Source organism: Crinia signifera, chromosome 3 (assembly GCF_055691185.1).
Source record: "Crinia signifera chromosome 3, ASM5569118v1, whole genome shotgun sequence".
Taxonomy (NCBI): domain Eukaryota; kingdom Metazoa; phylum Chordata; class Amphibia; order Anura; family Myobatrachidae; genus Crinia; species Crinia signifera.
Genome location: NC_139219.1, coordinates 138,497,590 through 138,525,314, shown reverse-complemented (window position 1 = coordinate 138,525,314; position 27,725 = coordinate 138,497,590). Strand labels below are relative to the sequence as shown.

Genomic DNA, 27,725 nt, shown 5'->3' with positions numbered 1-27,725 from the left:
AGGCATGACAAATTTTGAGGACGGGATTGAAACAATAATATGTATAATTTAGAATTCTCTTCGGACACATCTACACTAATCCGTCCAATCCAAAAGATTTTTTAATATGCAACACTTATACGGCATAGACAACTGGATAATGCCCCTTATCTGACTTTAAGGGAGATGTACTAAGCCTTGGAGAGTGATAAAGTGGAAAGAGATAAAGTACTAACCAATAATCCCCTAACTGCCATGTTACAGGTTTTGTGTGAAAAGTCGGAAAATAACTTTTCAGGTGCTAATTCAAGACAAAATAACATCCAATATATAAAATAATTTAACAAAGAGCTGCAGGGTTTTAATATGCATGTGCTAGCATTTTTAGATGCTCTTATAAAAAAAAAAACCTTAAACGTTGTGCTTACAAAATTGAATACAGAGTAAGACCGATATGTCTAAAGGGCCACAATTTGTTTTAAAGAAATTTTCACAATAACCTGAAACAAAACTTGTAGATATACATTAAGAATAATTGAGGTGGAAGCTTCCATTTAAATCAATAAAAACTCCATGTCCCATTGACATCAGTAAAAGGACAAGGGTCCAGATGTATCAAGCTTCAAAAAGTGATAAAACGGAGAGTGATAAACAGCCAGCTAATCAGCTCCTGTCTGTCATTTTTTAAACCCAGCCTGCAACATGGCAGGTAGGAGCTGATTGGCTGGCTGTTTATCACTCTCCATTTTATCACTTTTTGAAGCTTGATACATCTGGCCATGAGTCCTGTGCAAATACTTTCACCATACTCTGCTCCACTGCGAGAGGCAGGAGTTGGCCAGCCCGATTTTATATCCTGTTATCGCTGTCCGCACCCCCCCCCCCCTGTCCTCCGTGCTGCCGGGGACGCTGCAGAGGAGCCACGGCACCGCAATGCCAGCCGCATATGTTAATACAGATGTTGTGCTGGCATCGCAAGGGGCGGCGATGTATATTAATACCTCTCTCATGCTAGATTGTGTTCACATTACCCCTTTTATGCACTCATATTATATGAGATACAGGTTGAGTATCCCTTATCCAAAATGCTCGGGACCAGGAGAATTTTGGATAACGGATTATTCCGTATTTCGGAATATTTTTATATTTCAATGATGTATTTTGAAGTATCTTGCATTTATGCTGTATAAACACATAATATACACACAAATATATTTTATTACCACATAAAATACACACAAATATATTTTATTTGTTCAAAAAAAAAGGTTTCAAAACGTGAAACAAAATGTGTGTACTATCTCAGCACTGAATTTGAATGCCAAGCAATCATTGTCTTGCACATATACAGTATAGTGCCAGTTACATATCATGTCCCCAGTGATGCTGTTACAAATGTCCCCAGTGAGTTTTTAGCAAAAAAAAAATTATTTTTCACTTTCTGGAATGTCTGGTTTTCGGAATAATTCGGATAACGGATATTCGGATACGGGATACTCGACCTGTACTTGTATATTGCCACATAGGTTTTAAATCCCATTATCTTTGGCTTCTAGAATCATATTGTTCTTTTGTACATGACCCTTTTTGTGTATTGATGGAAACTAAATTTTTTTACTTTTTTTTGCACTTGATACAATGAAAACTAAATTTCAAAAAATCATATGATACTTTGATTACGTGTTTCACAAATAAAACCCCTAAAATTTCAAAAAGGCAGTGTACATCTACTTTGCCGACACAGAGAAAGCTGGTCAATCGCACAGGACCCTCATTAGTGCTTGAGGAAGATCAAAGGACCCCCCAGGAATATCAATATATTGGGAATTTCCTGGAAATGAATTTACGGGAGGTGTGCTACCACTGGACACAGTACAAAGTATATAGAAGACAGGAGAAAAAAGACGTGTCTCGGTGTGGTGCACCTTTAATAATTTTTACACATAAAAATTAACTTTTATTTCATGGTATAAAACAAGCGAAATATAAAAACACACAGGACAGGAACAACATGAATATGGTGTGTTTAAAAAACGGTGGTTCACTCTCTCAGCAAAGTGTCAAATTATGATACACTGTCGACAGGTACTTTCCGTTGACACCTGTTTTATTTTATATAATTTGGATTAATTTCCATATACAGGTGTTTGATTCGGATTTCAGTATGGGGTGCGTGTCAACTTCTGTGAAGTATCTATATAAAAGTATCTATATAAAAATATGCTAAGCACGAATGTTCTGCTAAATCAGGACAGAATTGAATAGGTGGTGTTCCCCAACCAAATTCAATATTTTGTCACCCACTACAAATCATCACACTGGGTTATACTACAACAGTGTGTTTGTATTCTAGGTATTTATACAGTTTCTCCTAAGTGCGGCCGCACTTTATTGAGGAAATACCTAAAAGATATATGGTATTTCTGGATGGGTTTTAAGCTATATACCAATATCATGTGCAGTTACATTTTAATTGTCACCCAAATTTATACACGAACCCTATTTATCATGGGCTATATCATATGCTGTTTATTCAGAATCAATAATATATGCATATTTGCTTAAATGATCAGCCTAATGATACATATGAAAAGGGTCACCGAACTGAGTGTCGACCTTTGTGTCCACACTTATATACTGGGTTCTCGATTTATTTGTTTTTCTGCAGATGCAGTATATAAAGTCAGGGCTATCCGCGTAGATCAGCGCTGGCTAGTATGTTTCAAAGTTTACAAGCAGTGACAATTTCTGCTGGTATGACTGCATCAAACGATATTATAATAACAACTGGTGTGCCTGTGTCTATTATATGAAATAGCTACAGTTGCTGTTTGCTGCTATATTGGCCAAGCAGTCTTATACAGGAGTAATTACTCCTTGTAGTGCACAGGTGTTCCCTCTTATATGATCCCAATACATACCTGTAAGGAGTCTCAATTCCGTCAATGTGAAATATTGTGATAGTTCACTATGAATAATTTATTTTTGCAGGATATGCTACTCATATACATAAAGAGAGCCTTGTTATGACCCTGTAACTAAATGTCCACAAAATAATGTCAAATAGAATATTATAAAAATACACATCAGTATGTCGGACACAGAAGAAATCCAGATTCTTGGGAATAGGGGTGTCCGGTATTTAAAAGCACACATCGCAAACCGGATTCCTCAGAAAATATAATGTAATGTGTAACTGTACATTACAAAACATACTTACGTCGGGTCAATCTGAGAATTGTCCAACAGGAGAGCGCACACGAAATGCAGCTAGCCGTGTGGCAGACGGCAGCTGTCAATCTGGGAGATAGGTGGGAGTGAACCAATGACGCACTCAGTGCGGGGAGGTACATAAACAGCTGAGATGCGGCCAGTCGGGTTGGCCTTGAAAAAGCTAATAGCGAAGCGTACGCCGGCTAGCGGTGACGTTCACTCAAACTCAGCATTTAGGATGTATTTTTGATCTGTATTAATTTAACAGGTACAACCAGGGGGGAGCGCGGTGTCATACTGTGTGATTACCTATCTATCTGGAACATATAGAAGCTTAGGCACGCTGTACAAATATCTATTACCAGACCATGTGCAGACAGAGTACATATTCACTGACCCTGTCTGCTGCTATTGGTCCATAACACCTGTGCACTACAAGGAGTAATTACTCCTGTATAAGACTGCTTGGCCGATATAGCAGCAAACAGCAACTGTAGCTATTTCATATAATAGACACAGGCACACCAGTTGTTATTATAATATCGTTTGATGCAGTCATACCAGCAGAAATTGTCACTGCTTGTAAACTTTGAAACATACTAGCCAGCGCTGATCTACGCGGATAGCCCTGACTTTATATACTGCATCTGCAGAAAAACAAATAAATCGAGAACCCAGTATATAAGTGTGGACACAAAGGTCGACACTCAGTTCGGTGACCCTTTTCATATGTATCATTAGGCTGATCATTTAAGCAAATATGCATATATTATTGATTCTGAATAAACAGCATATGATATAGCCCATGATAAATAGGGTTCGTGTATAAATTTGGGTGACAATTAAAATGTAACTGCACATGATATTGGTATATAGCTTAAAACCCATCCAGAAATACCATATATCTTTTAGGTATTTCCTCAATAAAGTGCGGCCGCACTTAGGAGAAACTGTATAAATACCTAGAATACAAACACACTGTTGTAGTATAACCCAGTGTGATGATTTGTAGTGGGTGACAAAATATTGAATTTGGTTGGGGAACACCACCTATTCAATTCTGTCCTGATTTAGCAGAACATTCGTGCTTAGCATATTTTTATATAGATACTTCACAGAAGTTGACACGCACCCCATACTGAAATCCGAATCAAACACCTGTATATGGAAATTAATCCAAATTATATAAAATAAAACAGGTGTCAACGGAAAGTACCTGTCGACAGTGTATCATAATTTGACACTTTGCTGAGAGAGTGAACCACCGTTTTTTAAACACACCATATTCATGTTGTTCCTGTCCTGTGTGTTTTTATATTTCGCTTGTTTTATACCATGAAATAAAAGTTAATTTTTATGTGTAAAAATTATTAAAGGTGCACCACACCGAGACACGTCTTTTTTCTCCTGTCTTCTATATACATCTACTTTGCAATGACTGCAATGTCCTCTTTATTTTAGTTGCGCAATATGTGTGTGTGTGTGTGTGTATATGTATATATGTAAAGTGAAAGGATGGGACTTTTGCATCACATGAATTGGAATTCAACCTGTACTCCCTTTTAGGTGCCGAATGGAGTAAGACCTGTATAGGACCATATCCAAAGGCGTAACTACCATAGGTGCAGGGGGTGCAGCTGCTATGGGGCCCAGAGATGAAAGGGGCCCACTTTGCCTGTCACAGTATCATGTGCTGTATACATTTTTTAGCATTAGGTGATAAATAGGGGCCCTTACAAACTTTTTGCTATGGGGCCCACATGTATCTAGTTACGCCACTGACCATATCCCCATTTATTCTGTCACATGTGAATCTGAATAATAGGACAATTAGCCACATGGGAGCTTTAGACTAAAGTTTAGACATTTGTGTCTGCTTATTGCAAATTATGCAGAATTATTACTGGCACTGATGAAGCTGTACAGTATCTTCAGGCCTCGTGGCATTTGTCCTCGTGGACAGATGCTTAAGAATTTCAATTCCAATCAATATTGAAATGCTTAAGTGGTCAGTGCTAAGATTTTTTGAACAGCGTGTAAAAGATGGGGTAAATTCAATTTGTGAACTGCAATCAACCTGCATGCAATTTGAAGGCAGCAATTACTGCTCATTACTGCTCACACCCTATGGGAGGCATCAGTGATGTGTGCTGAGGTACATTATTCATATGGATTTTCTGATGCTTACTGTGGTATATCTTCACTTGTTGATTGATAGTATATTAATTGATTTAGTCAGGTAATATAATTTAATGATGTATAGCTAATGGAAATATTGGGAGGGATGTAATGAAGTCAAAGTTCCACAGACATGCGGGATGCCTTGTTGATTTCCCCTTCAAAAAAAGTCTGGGTTCGACTGGTATCCTGCATGTACGCTGAACTTTAACTTCAATACATCCTGTTCATTATCATGATCTTCCATGGAACCTCAGGGTTCCATGGAATAGTGTTTGCAGATATCCTTCTTGGTGTTCTCCACTGTAATAGTTGCAATTGATATTAAATTAGAAAATTTTAATATTTTTCAGTCTGGCATTCTTACTATATTATTTCTCTTTCATCCATCCTGGTGACACAGCTCAACCATGGGATGTAGGAGGGTCTGCAGATGCAAGGCACCTATGCTGACTTCTTTGAGAGGCAGGCTCCTCCCTTCTGCATCCCAAAATTCCTCAGTTCATTGTAGGTGCCCACTGGAGTGGGTGCTGTGCTGACTGGCTGCGGGCTGCAGCCGTTTGTGTAGAGTAGCTAGGTGTCTTTTATTTTATTAATTTTCACAAGTTAGTGCAGGCACAGTGTGTTACTTCCATAGGAAGTTAATACACACTGAGAGTGCAGCAGAGGCTGACAGAAGCGCATCCTGTCAGCTCTCTGTGTGCAGAGGGACGCTGTCTGACCTCTGCACATCGCTTCAACCTCCTTGGTAGACCGGTTTCCTGGGCCCCGGGCTGAGTCTTGAACCGGCTCCCTGCTTAGCGGGGGATCTTGGGGGACGGACCCAGAGTGGTCCCAGAAGGAGGGGAGACACTGGAGGTGAGGAGAAACACTGGTGGGAGCGGCTAAAGGGGGGAAAGGTGCCAATAGGCTTTCTTCCCTGCTGAAGCAGAGACTTGGTCTCTTCCTGCTCTCTGTCCTGGCACCCTTTCACTCCATACTGCGGAGCTAAAGGAGGATTTCATTGCAGTTCAGAGTGGAAGTTTCTCTGGGGCAGCGCTTTCCTTGGTGATCGCTGAGGATCCATCGCAGCAGCACAGACAGATAAGTACACTGCTACATTATTCTGTGCAATCACCTGACATTGTGCACTGTGTGTAATTATGACAGAAAGGTGTAGTGCTGCTGTTCTTGGGGATGGAGCGCTTGCCATGTTAATTAACTGCAGATTTTGTGTTGTTAAATTAACCATTGAACAGATGGATCAGTGGTATTTGTGCCCCTCATGTGAGTCTGTGCCCAGTGGGGCTCAAGTCCAGAGGTCTGAGCAGTCTGGACCTGCGTGGGCGGCTGCTTCGGGGAGGTCTATGAATGCTTTGGTAAAGGCTTTAAAAAGGCAGAGCGATGACCTTGTGAAATCTCCTGGCACCCTTTTCCTCTCTCAACCGTCTGTGGGCTCTGTTGCCCATTCTCAGGGGGACCCAGCTTTACTGCATTTTATGCAGGACACTGCACAGAGTGTTCAAAAATGAATACATTTATGGAACAACTTGCCAAAACCCCTGAGGTCACTTCTCCCAGACACCCCTTATCTACACCTCCCCTATTGAATTTAGATTCTAATGAAGAGATTGTGTGCACTGAGGATGTCTTTTAGGACCAGAAGGAAGAAGTTGAATCTTCTGTCCCTGGGATTGAGGATTTGATCCTTCCTGTTAAGCAGACTTTAAATCTTTCAGAGGAGGATAAAGTACCTGCTCATTGTGTATTCAAGAAAATACGCAGAGATTCTGTGGCCTTTCACTCACATGAGGGCATGATAGCTTTACTGGGAGAAGCATGGAAAACTCCTGATAAGAGGCTTCTCATGCCTAAAAGATATCCAAACATGTAACCAATGCCAGAGGAGCATGTCAAATTATGGGAAAATACCCCCTTAGTGGATGTGCCTGTTGCCAGGCTGTCTAAATGCACAGCCTTACCTGTTCAAGGGAGTGCTGCATTTAAAGACCCTGCAGACTAGAAAATTGAAGGATGCCTTAAGGCTGTGTTTGAAGGAGTGGGGTTTACCTTACGCCCTATTGCCTCTGCGTGGGTATCCAAGGCTATAATTAAATGGGCTGAAGCCTTAGGTAATTAGTTCCAGCCTGACTCTGAGGTGTTTGCCATGGCGAAAAGATTAGTGTGCTGCAGAGTATGTGTGTGAGGCTGGGGAAGAAGGCACCAAGATGGTGTCAAAAGTATCGGTCACATCTGTGACAGTGAGAAGAGCTCTCTGGCTTAAAGCTTGGGAAGCTGACAGCGAATCCAAGAAGTTTCTTGAGGCCTTGGCTTTTAAGGGAGAACTTCTTCTTTTTGGGGCAGAACTTGAGTCCATTATAAAGCAAGCCACGGGGGGAAAGAGCACTTTCCTGCCTACCACATCTAAACATTCAGTGTCCAAGTTTGGGGCTTTTAAGCCATCCTTTCATTCCTCCTTTCGAGGGGGTGCATCTAACAGAGGACAGGCAGGAAGAGGAAAGTTTCCAGCCAGCAAGTGGAGAGCACCCAGATCCCGTTTCGGGGCCTTTGCAAAGAAACATCCGGCCAAGAGTCAGGAAAAGTCCTCGGCATGACGGGGCGGAGACTCCCCGTTCTGGATTCAGAGTGGGGGGTCGCCTCCTGCAGTTTCGGGACAGGTGGAACATCACCTCCACGGAGCCTTGGGTTCTATCCATCATTTCTCAGGGTTACAGAATAAATCTCAGGGGGCTTCACCCAAAGAGATTTCTTCCAACACCCCTACTGGGGGAAGCTCGCCTGCGGAAAGCTCTCTTGGAGGCGGCAACTTCTCTTCTCGAAGGGAGTGGTGGTCCTGGTACCTCGGGAAGAAAGAGAGAGGATTTTATTCCATTCTTTTCTTGGTCCCCAAACCAGATGGGTCTTTCAGACATTCTAAATTGAAAGTCTTTAAACCTGCACCTGTGGGTGGACCGTTTTCGCATGGAATCTCTTCGATAAGTGCTGTTAAGCATAGAGTCAGGAGAATTTCTAGCATTGGTGGACATCCAAGATGCTTATCTTCATGCGCCTATCTGCAAGGAACATCAAAATTTACTGAATTTCGTGATAGAAGAGACTCCTTTACAGTTCCAGGCTCTTCCTTTTGGCCTGGTCACAGCGTCGAGAGTCTTCACAAAAGTGATGGCTGTCATGGCAGCAGCTCCCAGGCTTAAAGGGATAGTGATTATCCCATACTTGGAAGACCTCCTGTTGAAGGCGGAGTTGGCGGAGAAGTTACTGGAACATCTGGCCTTTGCAACACTGTTCTTCAAGACCATGGGTGGTTGTTAAATCTCCCGAAGTCTCATTTGACACCCACACAGAGACTTCAGTTTCTGGGGGTGATTTTGGACATGCACCTAACCTTGTGTGTTTTTTCCGGAGCCCAAAGCAGTGGACATTCGACAGTTGGTTCTGTTGATTCTTCTGTCTCCAAATCCAACAGTATAGCAAGGAGTGAAGCTGCTAGGCAAGATGGTGGCATCCTTCCGAGACACTGCAGTTTGCAAGGTTTCATTCAAGAACCTTTCAGTGGAACATTCTGTCCTGTTGGTCAGGAAATTCAAAGACCATGAAACAGGAATGGCTGGTGCTGTCCCAGGAGACAAGGGATTCCTTGATCTGGTGGACGGATCTGGAGTTTCTGCAAATGGGGCGTTCCCTCCGCTCGTGGGATTGGCTGGTTGTCACGACCGACGCCAGTCTCAGAGGTTGCAGGGTCTGTGGTCCACATTAGAATCCAGACTGCCGATCAACATCTTGGAGCTCCGGGCGGTTTGGAACACCCTTCTGTAGGCAGAGGATCTCCTGAAGGGATCACCTGCATGCATACAGTCAGACAATGCCACGGCTGTGGCTTACCTGAATCATCAGGGTGGGATTCACAGCAGGATGGCAATGCAGGAAGTCTTTCAGATTTTCCAGTGGGCAGAGGTGAACATTCCTACTCTGTCGGCTGTGTTCATTCTGGGGATCCGGAATGTAGAAGCAGATTTCCTCAGCAGGGCAGAACTGCTAAAAGGAGAGTGGGCACTACATCAGGTATTCTTTCAGGAGATAGTGACTTCTTGGGGGCTCTCAGAGATAGACTTGATGGTGTCCAGACACAACTTTCAGGTTCCCAGGTTCTGCTATCGGACCAGGGATCCGACCGCGTGGGTAGTGGCAGTTCTGTGGTGTTTCAACCTTGCCTACGTGTTCCCTCCATTTCCTATGATTCCTCGAGTCCTAAAGAGGGTGAGGACGCAGGAGGTACAAATCATTCTGATTGCACCGGACTGGCCCAGGATGTCGTGGTATTCAGACATACTGAGGTTGTCGACTGACTCTTGGAGTCTTCCTCTTCGGCCGGACTTGCTCAAACAAGGACCATTTCTGCACCTGGACCTAGCTCGTCTCAATTTGACGGTCTGGCTTTTGAAACCTCCTTACTAAGGAAGAAAGGTTTTTCGGAGGCTGTTATCCCGACTATGCTCAGAGCTCGCAAGCCTGTTTCAGCTGCAAATTAGCAGGGCTTAGCCTGCAGTCTTTAAAGGTACAGTTGTCGCCCTTATCAATTTTCTTTCAAAAAAGAGTAGCTTTTTTACCTGAAGTACAGACTTTTTTTGCAGGTAGTCATGAGGCTTAAACCCCCATTTAGGCAGCCGGTGGTGCCTTGGGACCTGTCTTTAGTTTTGTCAGTATTACAAAACCCTCAGTTTGAGCCTTTAAGATTGGCTTATCTTAAATTTCTGTCTTGAAAACTTACCTTTTTGTTGGCTATAGCTTCGGCTAGGCAAGTTTCGGAATTGGGCGCCTTGTCCTGCAAGTGCACTGTTGAAAACAAGACACACAAGACATACAACACTTTACATAAAAAGAGGCACAATAGCTGTTTGAGGCTTGCTTGGCTATATATGCATTCAATAGTTAATATTGTCAATTACTATGAGGCTGTAATATTGAGATAGTTACCAGTCCCGCACATATATCAATGGATCTCCTTGATAGGGCATTCAGAAGTGGACACTTTTCCCTTTTTTTGTGGGGGAGCTTTTATGGATAGTAATATCCTCCTGTGACAGGCAGTAACACCCTTCAGCAGTATAGGGAGCGCTCCAGGTGTCAATGTCCATATAAATGTAGTCCCATATTATGATGATCCAAACAGTGACTGGTCCAAGGACTGGCAAACCGGGCTGTGTGGGGCTCCAATTGGGATTTCTACCCAGGTCCTGACCTGGGTGGATTCTGGAATCGACCCGGGATCCGGTCAGTGTGAATGGTCCCGTAACCGGGATTGGGTACACGGGACTTTAAAAAAACAGCTGATTGGAGCTTTCTTGGGCTCACAAATGCTGATGTCATCTTTCAGAGCCCTGGACTCCATTTCTAATGACATGCATATGTATTTGCAGGGATTTCCCGGGATCAGTGTGAATGAGGCTGTCTCGGGTCGATCCCAGGTCTGAATGCAGCGTGAAAGGGTACATTCCCGGGTATGACTCGGCTCCAATCAAATCCTTCTTAGATGGACAAAACCATATGCACTGCAGATGGGGCAGATGTTACTTGTGCAGAGAGAATTAGATTTGGGTGGGGTTTTACTTCAAAGTGAGATCTATATGGCAGTGTAAAAATAAAGCAGCCAGTATTTACCCTGCACAGAAACAAAATAACTCACACAAATCTAATTCTCTCTGCACATTTTACATCTGCCCCCCTGCAGTGCACATGGTTTTGTCCATCTAAGAATGATTTTGTCCGAAAGAGTGAACCAAAATAAGTCCCTAAGTGTGAAAGGGGTATAATGTACCCTAGTGTGCTTTAGAAGTTGAACTGAGGCATTCTGGGATGCAGACGTGAGGAGCCTGCCTCTCAAAGAAGTCAGCATAGGTGCCTTGCTCTTGCGGACCCTCCTACATCCCATGGTTGAGCTGTGTCGCCAGGATGGACTCAGAGAAAGGGATTCAAACAGTTCTTACAAAAAATCCCCTTTTTGCACTTAACACCCAGTAATGTTATTGGGGGGATCCAAGTGGCTGCACCAATAGATTATAAGGAAAAAATGGGCATTTTAATAAAAGAAATGTTGCCGTACAGTCATTTTCGTCCTATCTAATGTTACAGCAAACAATTTTCAGTGCAAACAATTACACTATGGACGCTTTTGCAGAAATAATGGCTACTTATCTGGGATTAGGATTTTCCTGCCTGAAATCTATCATAACCGTTATCAATTAGCTGTGGTAAATTAATGCAGTTAATTGGATACTGCCCTAAATCAATTATCCATCTTGCTACAAATAACTCTTTGTGTAATTGATTGTAATAAAAATTGGCATGCTTTTTGATATCTGTATGAGTATTGTGACTGGTTTCACCCAAAATGTATTTGTATAATAATTGGTATCTGATCTATGTTTAAAGTGTTTAAATAGGAATGATAAGCTGATTAGCAGCTTTTGGCAAATGTTAGCATTACATTTTTGGCAAACACAAATGATCTGTTCTGTGTCAACTTTTAGCTTTATATTACAAATTTCTTATGCTTGTACTCCCAAGTAGCATATGAAATGTCATAACTTTCATATCGCCTTATTTGTGATGTGAGGAAGGCTAGTATACGACATAACATAATTCAAGGATTAAAGTAAAAATATCAACTCTGAGTGACTATATTCTTTACAAATCTATTTTACACTGAAGGGGGAATTTAATTCCTTGCTATAATCTACAGCAGGCTAATTGATCATCTGGGGCTATCCAATTAGCAATTATTAAACCAATTAGCCCAGAAGACAGCCAGACTGCCACCTCTCAGATTTTTTTTCAGGATCTGAAAAATATGCCCGATAAATCCCTTTTTTTCACAATCATGGCTGTGAAACTCAGCCTGAATTATATGTGTGTGTGTGTGTGTGTGTGTGTCTGAAAATGGGACAGTTTCAGGGCTAAATGAGTTTGTGCCCCCAAACGTAATAGAATCTGTCTATAAAAGTACAGTGTTATTGCACAACAATAAATGCGCTGCTTGGTGATTATTGTGATAGTCCTTATTTAAATGTGCAATGTTTTAGAGTACTAGCTTTGTATATTATCTAAAAAAGTTTTTGAGTAACTGGACTGTTGGTCATAACTTTCTTAACATTGTCTCCTTTACTGACAAAATAACAGGTTCACTCAGCCAAAAGTCATAGGGGGGAATTTACTAAGATGTGTATTCTACATCACATGTGGTGTTGCTATGGGCAACCAATCAGAAACTACTTCTAATTAATTTAGCACCCTAGACAGGATCTGATTGCTTGCCCATAGCAACATCACATGTGAAATACACATCTTAGTAAATTTCCCCCATACTGTGCTGTTTTAATGTATATCGTGATTTATATATCTGCAAGAATTGCCACATGAAGTGTGGCTTCTACTGCCAAAGTGCACAAAGTATTGTATTATTTGGTATTGCTTTTCAGATGAATATTTACAGTGTGTTAGGCAAAAGTGTATGTTTATCACTTTGTATAAGTAACAGTTTTTTTATGTCTCATTCTTAATTCCAATTGCTATTTAAAATTCTAACAATTATGTATTCACTTTTGCAGAAGCTGCTTGTGCCACGCCACTTATTTGTAGTCTAAGTAGACCAGTTGAGTTGGAGAAAGATGACTACCAGAAGGTGATCTGTAACAACGAGCACTGTCCCTATAGTACTTGGATGCACCTGCAGTGCTTTTATGAATGGGAGAGCAGCATTCTTGTTCAGTTCAACTGTATTGGTAGAGCACGCAGCTGGAATGAGAAACAGTGCCGCCAGAACATGTGGACTAAAAAAGGATATGACCTGGCTTTTCGGTTTTGCTCATGCCGTTGTGGACAGGGCCATATGAAGAAAGATACAGACTGGTATCAGGTAAAACGAATGCAGGATGAAAAGAAGAAAAAATCTGGCCCAGATAAGCCCACAGGTAGATCCATGTCCGAGTCTTCCGATGAAGTGAAGAAATGCCGTGGAACAACGAAACCTCAAAAATCACTAAGCTTTGACCCTCCCCGTAGGCACTCCGTGGACAGACAGAACTCCCAAGAAAAGAGTGGTAGTGGCAGTTCACATGGATTACGATCTCCATGTATTTCTCCTGGCCAGTCTCCTCCTGCTGGCTATCCCATTCTGTCCCCTTCCCACTTTAATGTTCCCAGAAGTTCTAGATACCTAGGTGAATTTTTAAAGAATGCAATTCATTTGGAGCCACATAAAAAAAATATGACCGCCGGAGGAGTGCTCAGGAACACACACTTTGACTACAGTGTTTCTGGATTGCAGGCTCACAGGTCAGGGCGTTTGGACGCACCAGTACAATTTCTCAGAAGACTTGACCTTTCTGAGTTATTGGCTCATATACCGCGGCATAAATTGAACACTTTCCATGTGCGTATGGAAGATGATGCCCAAGTTGGGCAGGGGGAGGATCTACGAAAATTTATCTTATCAGCTCTCAGTGCTAGCCACCGAAATGTAGTCAACTGTGCATTATGCCACCGGGTGCTACCTGTGTTTGAGCAGTTTCCTCTGGTGGATGGGACATTATTCCTTAGCCCTTCAAGGCATGATGAGATTGACTATGATGTCCCTTGCCACCTTCAAGGTAAAATATTTGTGTATGAAAACTCCTAATATCTCTTACAGATATGTCCCCAATACGCTATGTAGTGCGAGGTATCTGGCATGAGTGAGCCATTGGGTCGGGTCCCTTGCTACTCTGCTAATAGTTTTTTGTTATTTTGCCAAAAATGTCTTCGTTGCAATGTGATGGAACTATGGCATACCAGGTGACTGTGCCGATTTTTGAATATGCATCACTTTTATATTGTATGTGACTGATTCTGATACACACAGCTCACAATGGAACTTTGTATTAGAAAAATAATTGCAGCACTTGTTATATAGATTCAGAGACCTAGTCGCTCAAAGATATACAAGTTTCACATCTAAAATTACGCAACAGTTTACTTATGTGTGATAGCTGCATCATGTTGCGACTAAAATGCATGTGGGGGGGGGGGGGGGGGAAGCCTGGTGAAGTCAGAAAGTGGCCTGTCAAAATGCAGCAGCCGCTACGACTGTAACTTGTAAGTTAGGATCCGATTGCCTGGTACTTTATCATCGGCCACTTTATTACTTCACCGGACTTAATACACCTGCCCCTGAGTGAGAGTCAGTCAGATTTATGCATCTAAATTGACTTTGTTCTGTTACAGAACTAATCCGTCTTTTTGTCCAGAAATGTTTTGAACCCTTGTTAATGCATTCTCAACTGCTAATAGAGTTATCAGATTTCAAAATACAGGCCACTCTGCATACATGTCTGAGATTCAAACCACATAAAAAATACAGGCCACTCTGCATACATGTCTGAGATTCAAACCACATAAAAAATACAGGCCACTCTGCATACATGTCTGAGATTCAAACCACATAAAAAATACAGGCCACTCTGCATACATGTCTGAGATTCAAACCACATAAAAAATACAGGCCACTCTGCATACATGTCTGAGATTCAAACCACATAAAAAATACAGGCCACTCTGCATACATGTCTGAGATTCAAACCACATAAAAAATACAGGCCACTCTGCATACATGTCTGACATTCAAACCACATAAAAAATACAGGCCACTCTGCATACATGTCTGACATTCAAACCACATAAAAAATACAGGCCACTCTGCATACATGTCTGACATTCAAACCACATAAACCCTTTTGAGCGCCTTTGATCAAAATATCCTCTAAAAATACCTGCCGCTCACATTTGTTGTATAAATTCAAATAAACAAATGTTATGTAAAAAAAATTCTATTACCTATAAAAGGTTTACATGACCGGTCATTATGATGAATAAAAATCTTTGGTAATTTTCACATCTAATTTCACAATTCACTTTGGCACTCAAAGGGTTAAGACTGTTTGAGACTTCCTCTTTTTCGCTGAACTGCAAGTGAGATGGGAACCCCATAGTGCTGCTTAGTAACATGCGGCAGGATATAATGGAGTCCCAGTTTGCCAGAGGTGCGGGATGCCTTGTAAATGAATGCTGAATTTAGAAAAACATCTGAGTTCGGACAGCATCCCACAGCACCGTCAAACTGGGACTCCATTACATCCCACATATAGTATTTGACAACAGATAAAAATCCACTTGGCACCCCCCCCTTTTTTTTTTATAATAAAACTTTTTATTAAGGATTGAGCATGTTTTCATCATAGTTTACAGTCATAGTGAAACTTTTGAAAATAACATTCTTTCTTATGTGCATACATTTAAGTTGGCACCCCTTTTTTAACCACATTGTTTACTTCAAACCCTATTTGATCCTTATATCTTTGTAAGGATATACCTATGTCTATTCCAAAAATGTTTAAATTGTAATAATGTATTAGTCTCTGATGGAGGTTTAGTCCTTAAGTCCACTACCCTATCTGTCCTTTTTCCAGAAATGTCTTCTGAACCATTCTCTGTGCATGTTATAATACGTCTCTTCCTTTGAACAGTGGACCTTGTTAAAAGCCTTGATAGATTTGAAAGTTTCTATAATGTCCCCCACCCCTTCCCCTTTTCCTTCTCTGCTCCAAACTATACATACAGTATAGTTGATCTTTTAGGCCATCATTCAATTTTCCCTGAAGAAACATCAGGGGTGAAATTTAATAGTATGAGAGATTCAGAAAGTGAGAGATTTGGTAAGAAATCTGTTACTTACCAAATCTCTCTCTTTCTGGATTTCTCATAAAATTTCACCTCTGGTGTGAAAGAAAATGTCACTTAAATTTTTTTTATATATATATATATATATATATATATATATAATATAATATATATATATATATATATATATATATATATATATATATATATATATATATATATATATATATCACTTTCTTTTTTGTTTTTCTCGAGCTGTCCAATTTGGTTTATTGAAACCTGTGTTCAGGGATTTTGCTTTGCCTGCCGGAGGCAGGTGACACAAAATAGCCAATAAGATACGGCACACACCGGCTTATTAGGGCTAACTGACTGGACCCCTTGCTAGAGAGTAATTGATGGTAATTGACAGTAATTAATGATAAATACTGACCAAAGGTCAACCAGCAAATCCATGCTGTTTGGGATCCTACTTGTTTCATGGGTGATGTTGATTACTTTTTATTTTTAAGTGGAATTATCATTTTTAATATGATTTGATTATATGTGATTTTATTGTAAGTTTACATCTTTCAAATAAAATAATGTCATTAGGAGGGGAAAGTCCATGCTTGGGGAATACAATTAGACAGGTCAGGTACGATTAGTGTATGTAACATGCAGTTTCTAAGTGGGATACCTTTTTGTTTGGAGCAAATAAATTATTATAGTTTAAATCTTTACAGAAAAAAAATAATTCAACTCACAGGACCAATGGGTGTAGCGCTAACAAATAATTCTAACATGCCAGTGTGCATTGTCTATGACGTGAACGGAAGGGATGCGGTTAATTTCCCGGCGTTCAAAATCCCGACGCTGGAATCCCGACCACCGAAACTTTCGTCGTCCGTGGGCGTCCACGACACCCATAGAGGGAGAATAAATTAGCGTGCCGAGCACAGCGAGGCACCGGTCCCGCTGCGTGGCGAGCGAAGCGAGCCCGCAAGGGGGGTCGATCCATGCGCCCCCCCCCCCTTGTCGGGATTTTGAACGCCGGGACTCCATACCGAATCCGAACTGAAGTGTAGATATTTTATCAGAGTCTGCTGCCTTTCTATGTCTCATCAGCGTTGTTTTTTATTCTTCCTTAGGAAGACTTATGCACCTGTATGCTGTCTGTGTGGACTGTTTAGAAGGTGTTCACAAAATTATATGCATAAAATGCAAATCTCGATGGGATGGAAGCTGGCATCAACTTGGAACGATGTACACATATGACATTTTGGCAGCCTCTCCATGCTGTCAGGTTTGTATTTAGTAATACAAATGTTTTAATAATTCTGTTATTTCTTTTTCTTTTAACAGGGTATATACAATCATGTAGTTTGACATAATCGGATTCAGTATTCCCATTTATTACTTGGTCTCCATTCTGTTACAGAATTTTCAAAGTCTGTATGAAAGTTTGGTTGGCTCAAGTACAGTGAGTTTTTCTAAAGCCCAAGGTATGTGCAGCCTTGGTACTGGATCACTCAATGACTGAACCCAATAGTATATACTTAAATTCTGGACATGGTCCCAGGTTAGTACATACAGATGTAGCACCTCTTCTTCTTTGCCCGGTGCCCGCCAGATCCCTTTCACTGGCGTGCGCCGGTGATAGGGACTGGGACGCGCGTGTGTCTCATGCACACGCGCGTCCCAGTATCATGGCGGCTGGGCAGAGTCTCCCTGCCGGTCTCCGCTTCAGGGAGACGCTGCCCAGTTAGGTGTGGGGGGGCGGGGGGACCAGCGGTGGTGGTGGGGGACCCCCGGCAGGCTCCATTGCCATGGGGCGCACGAGCCCATGGTGATATCCGGCCGCTGGCGGGGGCCTGCAAAGATGAAAAGAGCTACATCTGTACCATGTGCTTTTAAAAATTTTAAATATCTTCCAACACCATACTAGAAATATTGAACTTTATCATTGTCATGGTTTCCCTAAAGGTTGTGCTTCCTGCTGAATGCCCATAAACCAGATTTCATTTGTCCATATAATTACTGTGCTAAATTAAGTTGGGTTTTTTACTTATATGGTTCCTACAGATGGAGCTGGGCTCCCTCTTGCTGGCAAATCGCCAGACTGTCTCCGCTGGCATCCATCTGATGCGCACGCGTCCCCTTTCGCAGAGCAGATGGCGGCTGGCGGGGGATGGCGGCTGGCGATTCTGCCGCCATCCCCTGCAAGGACAAGGCCGGCTCCATCTGTATGTGGGAAGAATGGAATTTGCTAATCACTTAACCCTTTTGAGTTCCAACGTTGCTGTGAGAGATCCTCCAAAATATCCACTAAAAATTCCAGCATCACAGCGACTGTTCTTTTAGTATAAATAAATACAATTACAGACAAGTCAATTCATTTTAGTTAAATATTGCAATCCCCCCAAAAGGTGCTGTGAGTAGCACTGGCATTTTTAGTGGATATTTTGAGGATCTCGCACCGCAACAGTGGCACTCAAAGGGTTAAGGATGGAATAAATTGGGCTATGACAGTGTTGAGAGCTAAAGAGACATATGAAACATAAGTGCCTGTGAGGCTATATATTGGTATGAGGTGAGGTTTGACTATTAAATAGCAAGACTGTACTTGGAAGAAGAAAAAAACAAAGGGGCAGGAGGTACAATAGACCTTGGATTATCCCAAAATTATTTTGCAGTTCCCCCCCGCTCTTGCACAGATAGTTTGCTGTTACACAGTGTAAAAAGTAGTTGTCTTTTTTTCCTTAGATCAAAGCTACTGTAGGGCAATGTGTTTAACTTAAAATGTTTCATTAAAATGCACAAAACATCCACAGGCTCTATATGCTAATCAGGGTTTATGGGGCAGATTGTAACATAGTAATTAAGGCTGAAAAAAGACGTTAGTCCATCGAGTTCAACCTATCTAACTTGTAACTACTGACTTGAGTAAATCATATCTATAGGATTCCCATAGTGGCCAAAAATGCATCCAGTTTTCATTTAAATTCATTGACAGTAGTTGCTGTAATCACCCCCACCGGCAATAATTAAGTATGAAATTTCTTTTCCTCGAGCCTCAGTACATGCCCTAAGTATAGGCCTGTTAGTGAACAAATCATGTCCCAGTCCTGTATTTGAACATACTAATAACACCTCTCAACCTCTGTTTCTCCGGTGAAAACCTATTCAGCCTGGTTAACCTATTTATGTATTCTAGTGACTCAATTTCGTGTTGTCCGCAAATATTGCAATTTTACTCACTATGTCACTTTCAGTATCATTAATAAATATTTTAAACAAGGTGGGTCCCAATACTGAATCTTGCGAGACTCCACTTTGGACCTTACCGCAGCTGGAATGTATGCCATTTACCACCACTCTCTGTCCCCAATTGTGCAACCAGTTTTTAATCCAATTACAAATTTTATCCCCCTAATCCTAAATTACCTAGTTTCATTAACAACCTTTAATGAGGCACCGTGTCAAAAGCTTTAGTGAAATTAAGCAGTATTACATCAACAGATTTCCCTAAGTCCAGCCCCCAACTGACTTCCTCATAGAAGCTAATTTTTGACGAATCCATGCTGAGCCTTATCACTTTCTCCTGTTCTAAGAAATTTTGGATACTATCTTTTATTATTCCTTCTAATATTTTCACCACAATGGATGTAAGGCTATAATTTTCAGGCTTAGTTGGTAATACGTTAGCTATTGGTAATACGTTAGCTATGTGCCAGTCCGTTGGTACCGTCCCCAATTGTATGTCACTTGCAGGTGTGTTTGAGTGGCACAAAAGATTTAGGTACGGTCAGAAGGAAATCAAAGGTGATGAAGGTCATGGAAGGCCTTGAACATAAAAAAAAACATACAAATGGGAAAAAAAGGTACTTCTGTAGTAGCTGGGCGCCTAATTTACATACGTACGCTTGCAGAAGGAAATCTTATCACATTTCCCATTTTAGTGCCATACGATGCGATCCCAATAGTTTGTATGCATAGAATACTGTTAGACGTTTGTCAGTTACCGTAGCTATGCTTTCTGAATAAGCTTAAGATACGCAATTAGCGTAGTCAGTCAGAACTTGCGTAAGAGGTCCCGGTCACTCACTCTGAGGTGATTAGCTGACAGTGATGGATGCTTCTCAGAGTTCTCCCAGTGTGACAGTGACCGGTGTGCAAAGCGCAGGCATGGCAGGTGAGCAAATGTCCATGTTCACCCTGCCTACATCATAGGAGGAGGCTGTGCTGTTTTTTCAGCAAAAGCAATTGCTGCCCATTACTTACTTGAACGGCCATCCGATGAGGCTCTCTGTAAAGGAAGGGACGTGGCGCTGCCACATTAATTCCTGCCGGAAGAAGGTTAGCGTTCGAGCGGACCACTGGTTCCCCGGGTGCCGGTTACCGGTTCTGACCCTGGTCTGGTTTGTTTACTCTTGGGCACAGGAGCTTACCAGTGTGCAGTACTGAGAGGGAGCTGCACATGTCTATAAAGACGACGGTGCAGTACAACGGCCTCATGAGGGAGGCGTGCACCATGGATCTCTTGTCTCAGCTGTAGACACAAATTGGAGGCCCTGGCATGGTGGTGGAGGTAGACGAGAGCCTCTTTGTGAAGAGGAAATATAACGTTGGGAGGATGCTGCCCCAGCAATGGGTACTTGGCGGTATATGCAGGGAGACAGGGACCTGTTTCCTGATCGCCGTTGAAAGGCGAGACGCCACGACCCTCATGGCTGCCATCAACGCTAATGTCGCTCCCGTGTCCCTAATATATGACTGCTGGAGGGTGTATAATACCCAGGAACTGCAGCAGGCAGGGTACGAACATTGCAGGGTGAATCACCGTTACAATTTTTTGGCCCCTGAATCAGGGGTACACACCCAAAACATTGAGCGGCTGTGGGGGGCCTGCAACTGGCGAAATAAAATGCAGAGAGGCACCGCAAGACACCACTTAGAATACTATCTACAGGAGTTCATGTGAAGGAAAAGTTTGGGAGCAGAAGATCCGTATCAAAGAATTACATGCTCTGACCCTACTGCCAAAGGCTACTGCAGTGCCCTCTCAGTGACTGCTTTTTTATCATTCTTTAATCTTTTATTATTGTTCCTAATCTTTTTATTATTCTTCATATATGTTATGAATTATCGTTATTACAGTTAATATTCTTTGTAATTGTTCATATGTCATCATTACTAATAATCATTATTAAGTAAATTCCCAGTTTAACGTTAACATGTGTCCACATTACTGTGTCAGATGTATTGTATGGCTGCTGTGAATGTGTTTCTTAAACACCCCCACTGTCCACGCGTCCTCCGACCTTTTCATACCCCCACTATCCATGTCGGTGTGGAGTTGATTTTATATAGTGTGGCGAGCGCAGCGAGGGGACGCGGACTACTTTACATGTATTCTGCGTCCGCTCGCCACACTATATACAATCAACTCCACGCCGACGGGGATAGTGGGGGTATGAAAAGGTCGGAGGACGCGTACCGCCGCCGCTCGCCACACTTCGGGTTGGGGTCAATAGTGGGGTGGCGTTAACAAGTGGGGGCCATTTCACCCATGAGGGGGGTTTAGCAATTAAAATTGGGGTTTTGGGGTCTTTTTACAATGATTCCAATGTAAAGATCTCATCGATTGCGTCGATTGCATCATCTTATGCCGCACAAACACATGAGATGCTTGCAATGTAAAAATCTCGTCAATCTCGTTGATCGCATCATCTCATGCATCTTATGCCGCACAAACACATAAGATGCATGAGATGCTTGAGATATCAGCCCCACACATACAATCTAGATCGTGGGCGCCGTGCTAGGAAAGCAGTACCTTATTTATAAAATACAATAAAGTAAAAAATCACGGTAAAATGCTGGAGAGCCTCTATACCAGAATCTAGTAGATATCCAGCATTGATTTGCACTCAAACACTGGGAGTATTATCCAGCCTAACCGAACAAACACTCCTGTAGGCCAAGCTTTGAGGTATTTCATGCCCCTGTAACAAATACTTCTGATGAGCTGGACGCTAAAAACGCGTGAGGCCTTATTAGCAAGAGTTACAGCAGTGGGACAATAAATACCAGAGGACAGGAGGCCAGGGTAATATTCACCAGGACAATCGGTACAAGAGGGCCACATCATTTGTGGGAACACCTATGGTTGCAGGGGATAATCGTGATGCTCTTCTTTCCATATATAGAAAGCATATATTCTGTAGCACAGGTTAAGGTTGTCTGGTGATCCCCAGAGAAAATGTACTAAGAGATCTCATAATTTGAAAGACAGGATTGCCACCACCTCTTTAAAATGTGGGTGCTATTGAATTTATGGATTCCATGTTGCAGGGAAACCTTCCCTCATTCCTGGTCTCCATTATTATTCCTATATGTAGGGGGTTTAATGTCTGGTGACTACCAGATATCTGGGGGTAGTTATCTAAGTTTGGATAAAAATGTTTTAGTATCACCCAATCAGTCCCTCAGCGATTTACCAATCCTTTTTGTTATTTTACAAAAAGTGTCAATGACTGTTGTCTGTTAAAAAAAAAAAAAAAGGAATAAAGATACAAGGTTCTGGGATATAATGTGTTAAATATGGAGACTGACAGTACATTGCAAACAAATATAAACATTTATCTTAATAACAACATAAAATATTCAAGCAGCAGTTCTATTCTATCACAATAACTGTGTACTTAACTTGCACAGATGCCGACCATCGAATGATGTGGAACAAGCACGCAAAACTAAGACACTCTCTCGGGTGTCTTAGCTTTGCTTGAATCCTGTACGAGGACAGGGCAGGCAGTTGACATCCAGAGATGTCAGCTACCTGCCCCCGGCAGCCATGTCACTGTCTCATTACCATGGGAATGCCCAGCATTTTCATGGGAACACCCATGAAACGTTGGGCATTCCCATGGCTACGTCCACCAGCCGCTGCCCCCCTTCTGCACTGGTGGGTGCAAATGGGATGGCAAACTTGCAGTTCGCTGTGCCTGTTTGCACCCGGCACATGTGCAGACGACAAAAATCGCTCCCTTGTGTGAACATGCGGGGGAGCGAAGGGACCAGAATAAGGTCCCTAGTTCCATCTGTAACACTAGGCTTTATAGCCTTTTTTACGTACAGTGCATGTGAACAAGAGTGTTTTCATGTTCACATGAAACAATTTATCTTCAACCTGGTAGGTTTCCCTATGAAGGAACATACTGTAGTACCAGTGGCGCAACTATAGTCCCGCAGCCCCCGCGGTGGCGGGGAGGCGCTAGGCAGGTGTGGGCGCCTGGGGGGTCTGCGGGACTATAGTTACCACCTGGTCCCGGCTCCCATAATGTGGGGCAGCCATTTTCCGAGTGTCTGTTATTATATTATTATTATTATTGTCGGGTTAGAGGCAGAAGCGCCGGCGGCAATGGGGACGGGTAAGGAGGGGGTTAATATTTCGGGGGGGGGGGGGGGTTCGCCCGAAATGTCCGGCAGGGGGGCGCAAAAAAAGTAGTTACACCTCTGTGTAGTACACAAATGTGGCCTGCTTGACAATTTCCCTTTGAGATAATGCTCATTGGTCAGTCTAAACAGCTGTCTACACTCCCCACTTACTATGCCTCTCCCCACTGGGTCAAAGGTGATCAAAAGAAGGCAATATTTCTAACTGGGGCCTGAGTGTCTGTGAATGGAGAAACACTGACATAATAAAAAGTACATACATATAATCATCTGTATGACTAGTGCATGTGAGTCTCTACTGGCAGAGAGTTAAACTACATCTTTCTCACATATGCACAAACACAGAAGGTAACAGACTAACTTTCAAAGCTTTTACTTCGAGTGGGCTTACTAGTAAGTGTGTGTGTATGTGTATATATATATATATATGTGTGTGTGTGTATATATATATATATATATATATATATATATATATATATATATATATATATATATATATATATATTAATATATATATATATATATATATAATATATGCAAAATAGATTCACACATGAACAAAATGGAGTAAAAAAAAACTCCATACAGCAACAACACTAAAAAACACATTGATGCCTGTCATCTGAACAGGAAAGGATTGTGGGGTTGTTTATTTTTATTGTATATGTAAAAATACTTGGCAGGAGCTTTAGTTGTGGGGAGTATGACTAGTTCCAACAGGGAATGGGTTAAAGTACCTGTAAAAGTACCTGTGCGAACCACATTGACTGAAGAAGCCGAATATCTGTCCCAGAGTACTAGATTTGCCTAATACATGTTTTCTGAAAGTTCCTTGGAGTGCCGCTGTTTCAGTTCTGCATTTACTTATTGTGACCGGAGGGCACTAGGGCAATTGTATATTTTGGGAGAGTGCCGGGCCACATACCTTTACAAGATCTATAAATATATATATATAATTATAAAATTCTGATCAGATGTGTATTATCTTTATACCCATAAACCTATACCACTGATTACCAAATTGTGTGCCGTGGCTCCCTGGGGTGCCTCAGGACACTTGCAGAGGTGCCATGGGTTTGTAGTCCAGGACTAATTCACATTATTTATGGTCAATTATTTATGGACAAAACCAGTGCTGGTGGCTGACTATTTTAAAATGTGTACAAACAGAAGCAAATCATGTTCTTTACCACATCACTGAACAGAAGTATCACATCTAAAAACAATCTAATATTTTTTTTTACAATTTTTTTTGGCTCAGGGGTGCCATGAAAAAATTCTGATACAGTCTACGATCCTTGGTTTTACTTTTATATTTATTATGATTATTTTGAAATGCCCAGGTTTACAGTTTTATATTTAATTTAATTTGTCTTATGTTTTGTGTATTGCAGGCCAGACTGAATTGCAAGCACTGTGGAAAGCCAGTCATTGATGTACGCATTGGAATGCGTTATTTCTCAGAATACAGCAACGTTCAACAGTGTCCTCACTGTGGGAATTTAGACTACCATTTTGTGAAGCCATTTTCCTCATTTAAAGTACTAGAGGCCTATTGACGAAAGCTTTGTTTTAGTAATAGCCATTTTATAGGTATTACTACTTTGTTATATATCTTTTTATAGGAAATATTCTGTGGAAAAAATAACTTCTTTTCTAATTCACAAAAAACAATTACAGCGGTTTTCTTTGAATTGTGTTACTAAAACTGTATATAGTATTTACAGTTTCCCCAATTTAAGTGGGAACTGTAACATGGAAATGTGACGGGTGAATGTAAATCTATGCCAGCAAAGTGTATTTTTTCTGTCTTGTTTAAGTATTTGGGCATAGTATTCTAACTTCTATTTAATATAAAAATTTCCTCATTGACTAAGCACTTAAAAAAAAAAAAAATTCCACCAAAGTAAGTTTAGATATTTTTAACAATAAATTTGATATTTTAAGCCATTTGATTTTTTTATTAGCAATTTTGTTCTAATTGAAGACATGTGGTCAAACTGTTATAGCAATTTTTATATTTTTTTGAATTAGTATAAAAATGTCATGCTTATTACACACCTTGACTGGTAGAGTGCAAAATGAGGTATTTTTCTCACTTTTAGTCTCTTTTCCAAAAATAAAAAAATTGATTTTGTGTTTTTAATTGGACTCCCTAACATAGACAACTTTTATTTTATGGTAGTCCGTGTATCTGGCGGGTCACTGGGTTTTTTTTATGGTTTGTGTTGACCTTTTTTGCTGTGGTAAAGTCCCCTTATGAACTTCCTGTTCATGTGAATTGAAGGTTATAAAGGAAAGGCTTTGAAGCCCATCCACAAAGTCCATTGGTAAACCATAATTTTGAGAGATTTGGCAGATCTACTGTAATGTATAAAATACTGATAATACAATTTGGTATATTTTAGGTGCCCTAATTTAAGGTGCCCTAATTTAATCTACAACTCTTAACACAGTTAGATATGCCTTTTTGTTTGAAACCAAATATTTAATGGTCTTCATATTATACTGCTGCTGGGCAATTATTTTAATCATATCCAATAATTGTAAATTTGATGTATTTGAAAATCAAGACATTGTTAAAACAATATGGATAGGCTAGAGGGTATCATTAAAATAATTATATTTAAAGCTAATTAGCTCTTTAAGGAATAGTTCACACTTATCAGAAAGAACACTTACTGTACGTGAAATAAGGTTTATTTTGTTCCCATTATCACAGTTTGTATTCCAGAATTTGAATCCCACATTTAAAATTGAACACTACCGGTGTTGTGTATTTGTGCATTTTATCTGCGCAATTTGCCAAACAATAAAAATATTCTAAAAATGTATTGCTTATATGGTAATTGTTATGTGTAATCATACTTTAAGGGTTAATTCAATTCCATGCCAAAGTTTACGGAGTGTGAAAAAAAGGTGGTATCTTTGGGCTTTAACAACTGGAGTTATTTAATACCCTTTTTTATGGCCCAGAAATTACCGTAATAACGGGTATTTACGCATAGATTCTGGTTCAAAAAAGTTTAACATGACCTTGGCATCTGAAAAATGGCTATTTATCAGGGATTTATTTTCTTTTTAACTGCAGCCTACGAACTGCATTTGTGATTTATTGCTTCAATTAGCCCGTGGTAAATTGTCCATGGTTAAATGAATTTCCCCTTCAACCCTTTGAGTACCAAGTGAATTTGTCAAAATTGGTGTGAAAATTGCCAACAAACATTTTTATTAATCATAATGACCTTTTATTTTTACCTTTTATATAGGAAATATAATCTCTTTTTTTTTTTTTTTTTGGTAACATTATATAACAAATGTGAGTGACCCTGGCATTTTTAGCCAATTTTTTGCACAACTCTTAGGGGTTTATTCTAGTTCATTCTTTCTGACAAAATCCTTCTTAGATGGACAAAACCATGTGCACTGCAGGGGCGCAGATGTAACATGTGCAGAGAGAATTAGATTTGGGTGAGTTTTTTTGTTTCTGTGCAGGGAAAATACTGACTGCATGATTTTACACTGCAATATTGATCTCACTTTGAAGAAAAACCCCACCCAAATTTAATTCTATCTGCACAAGTTACATCTGCCCCACCCGCAGTGCACATGGTTTTGTCCATCTAAGAAGGATTTTGTCAGAAAGAATGAACTAGAATAACCCCCTTAGAGAGATGTTGACACTCAAAGGGTTAATGTTTTGGAAAATAGAAAACCTGAATGCATAAATTAAGCCACGACAATCTGTCCAATTACCATAGAAGCAAGCATTTTAGATGTTTCATGAATAAAGTATCCTACAAGTCTAGTCTAGTATGAAATTGTGAGCTGTTGTATGTAGATTGTATCTTTTAAACTGGTACTGTACTCAAAAAAAATTAAGGATACCATTTCCTGTTTCTTAAAAAAAAAAAAACTTTGAGCATCATTTAAAACTATAAAAATTGCTGCACTAATGCAGAAAGCTGGCTAAAATAATTGCATAATGCTGAATTTCCAAATAGTAAGGTGGTGTTTTGTTATTTACAGTTTTGGTTTTTGGGGTATAAAGCCGCTTTAAAAGAAAAAAAAAAAAAGGATAATCATTAAATTAGTGTTAGCTAACTCCAGTCCTTGAGAGCTACCAACAGTTCATGTTTCTAGATCACCTAGCTGGGGCACAGGTTAACTCATTATTGGGGCATCACGGATGGTGCAATACTGCC

General features: G+C 40.8%; 1 protein-coding gene across 1 annotated transcript in view; it reads left to right on the top strand.

The window, feature by feature from the left end:
• The window catches only part of HECA (HECA ribonucleoprotein granule regulator), a 39,842-nt gene extending 14,176 nt beyond the window's left edge, over positions 1 to 25,666 (top strand). The window contains exons 2-4 of the mRNA XM_083176582.1: positions 12,975 to 14,015; positions 17,211 to 17,365; positions 24,915 to 25,666. Coding sequence (XP_083032708.1) covers positions 12,975 to 14,015; positions 17,211 to 17,365; positions 24,915 to 25,079 — 1,361 coding nt within the window. The 3' untranslated portion in view covers positions 25,080 to 25,666. The remainder of the gene's footprint in view (positions 1 to 12,974; positions 14,016 to 17,210; positions 17,366 to 24,914) is intronic.
• The last annotated feature ends 2,059 nt before the right edge of the window (positions 25,667 to 27,725 follow it).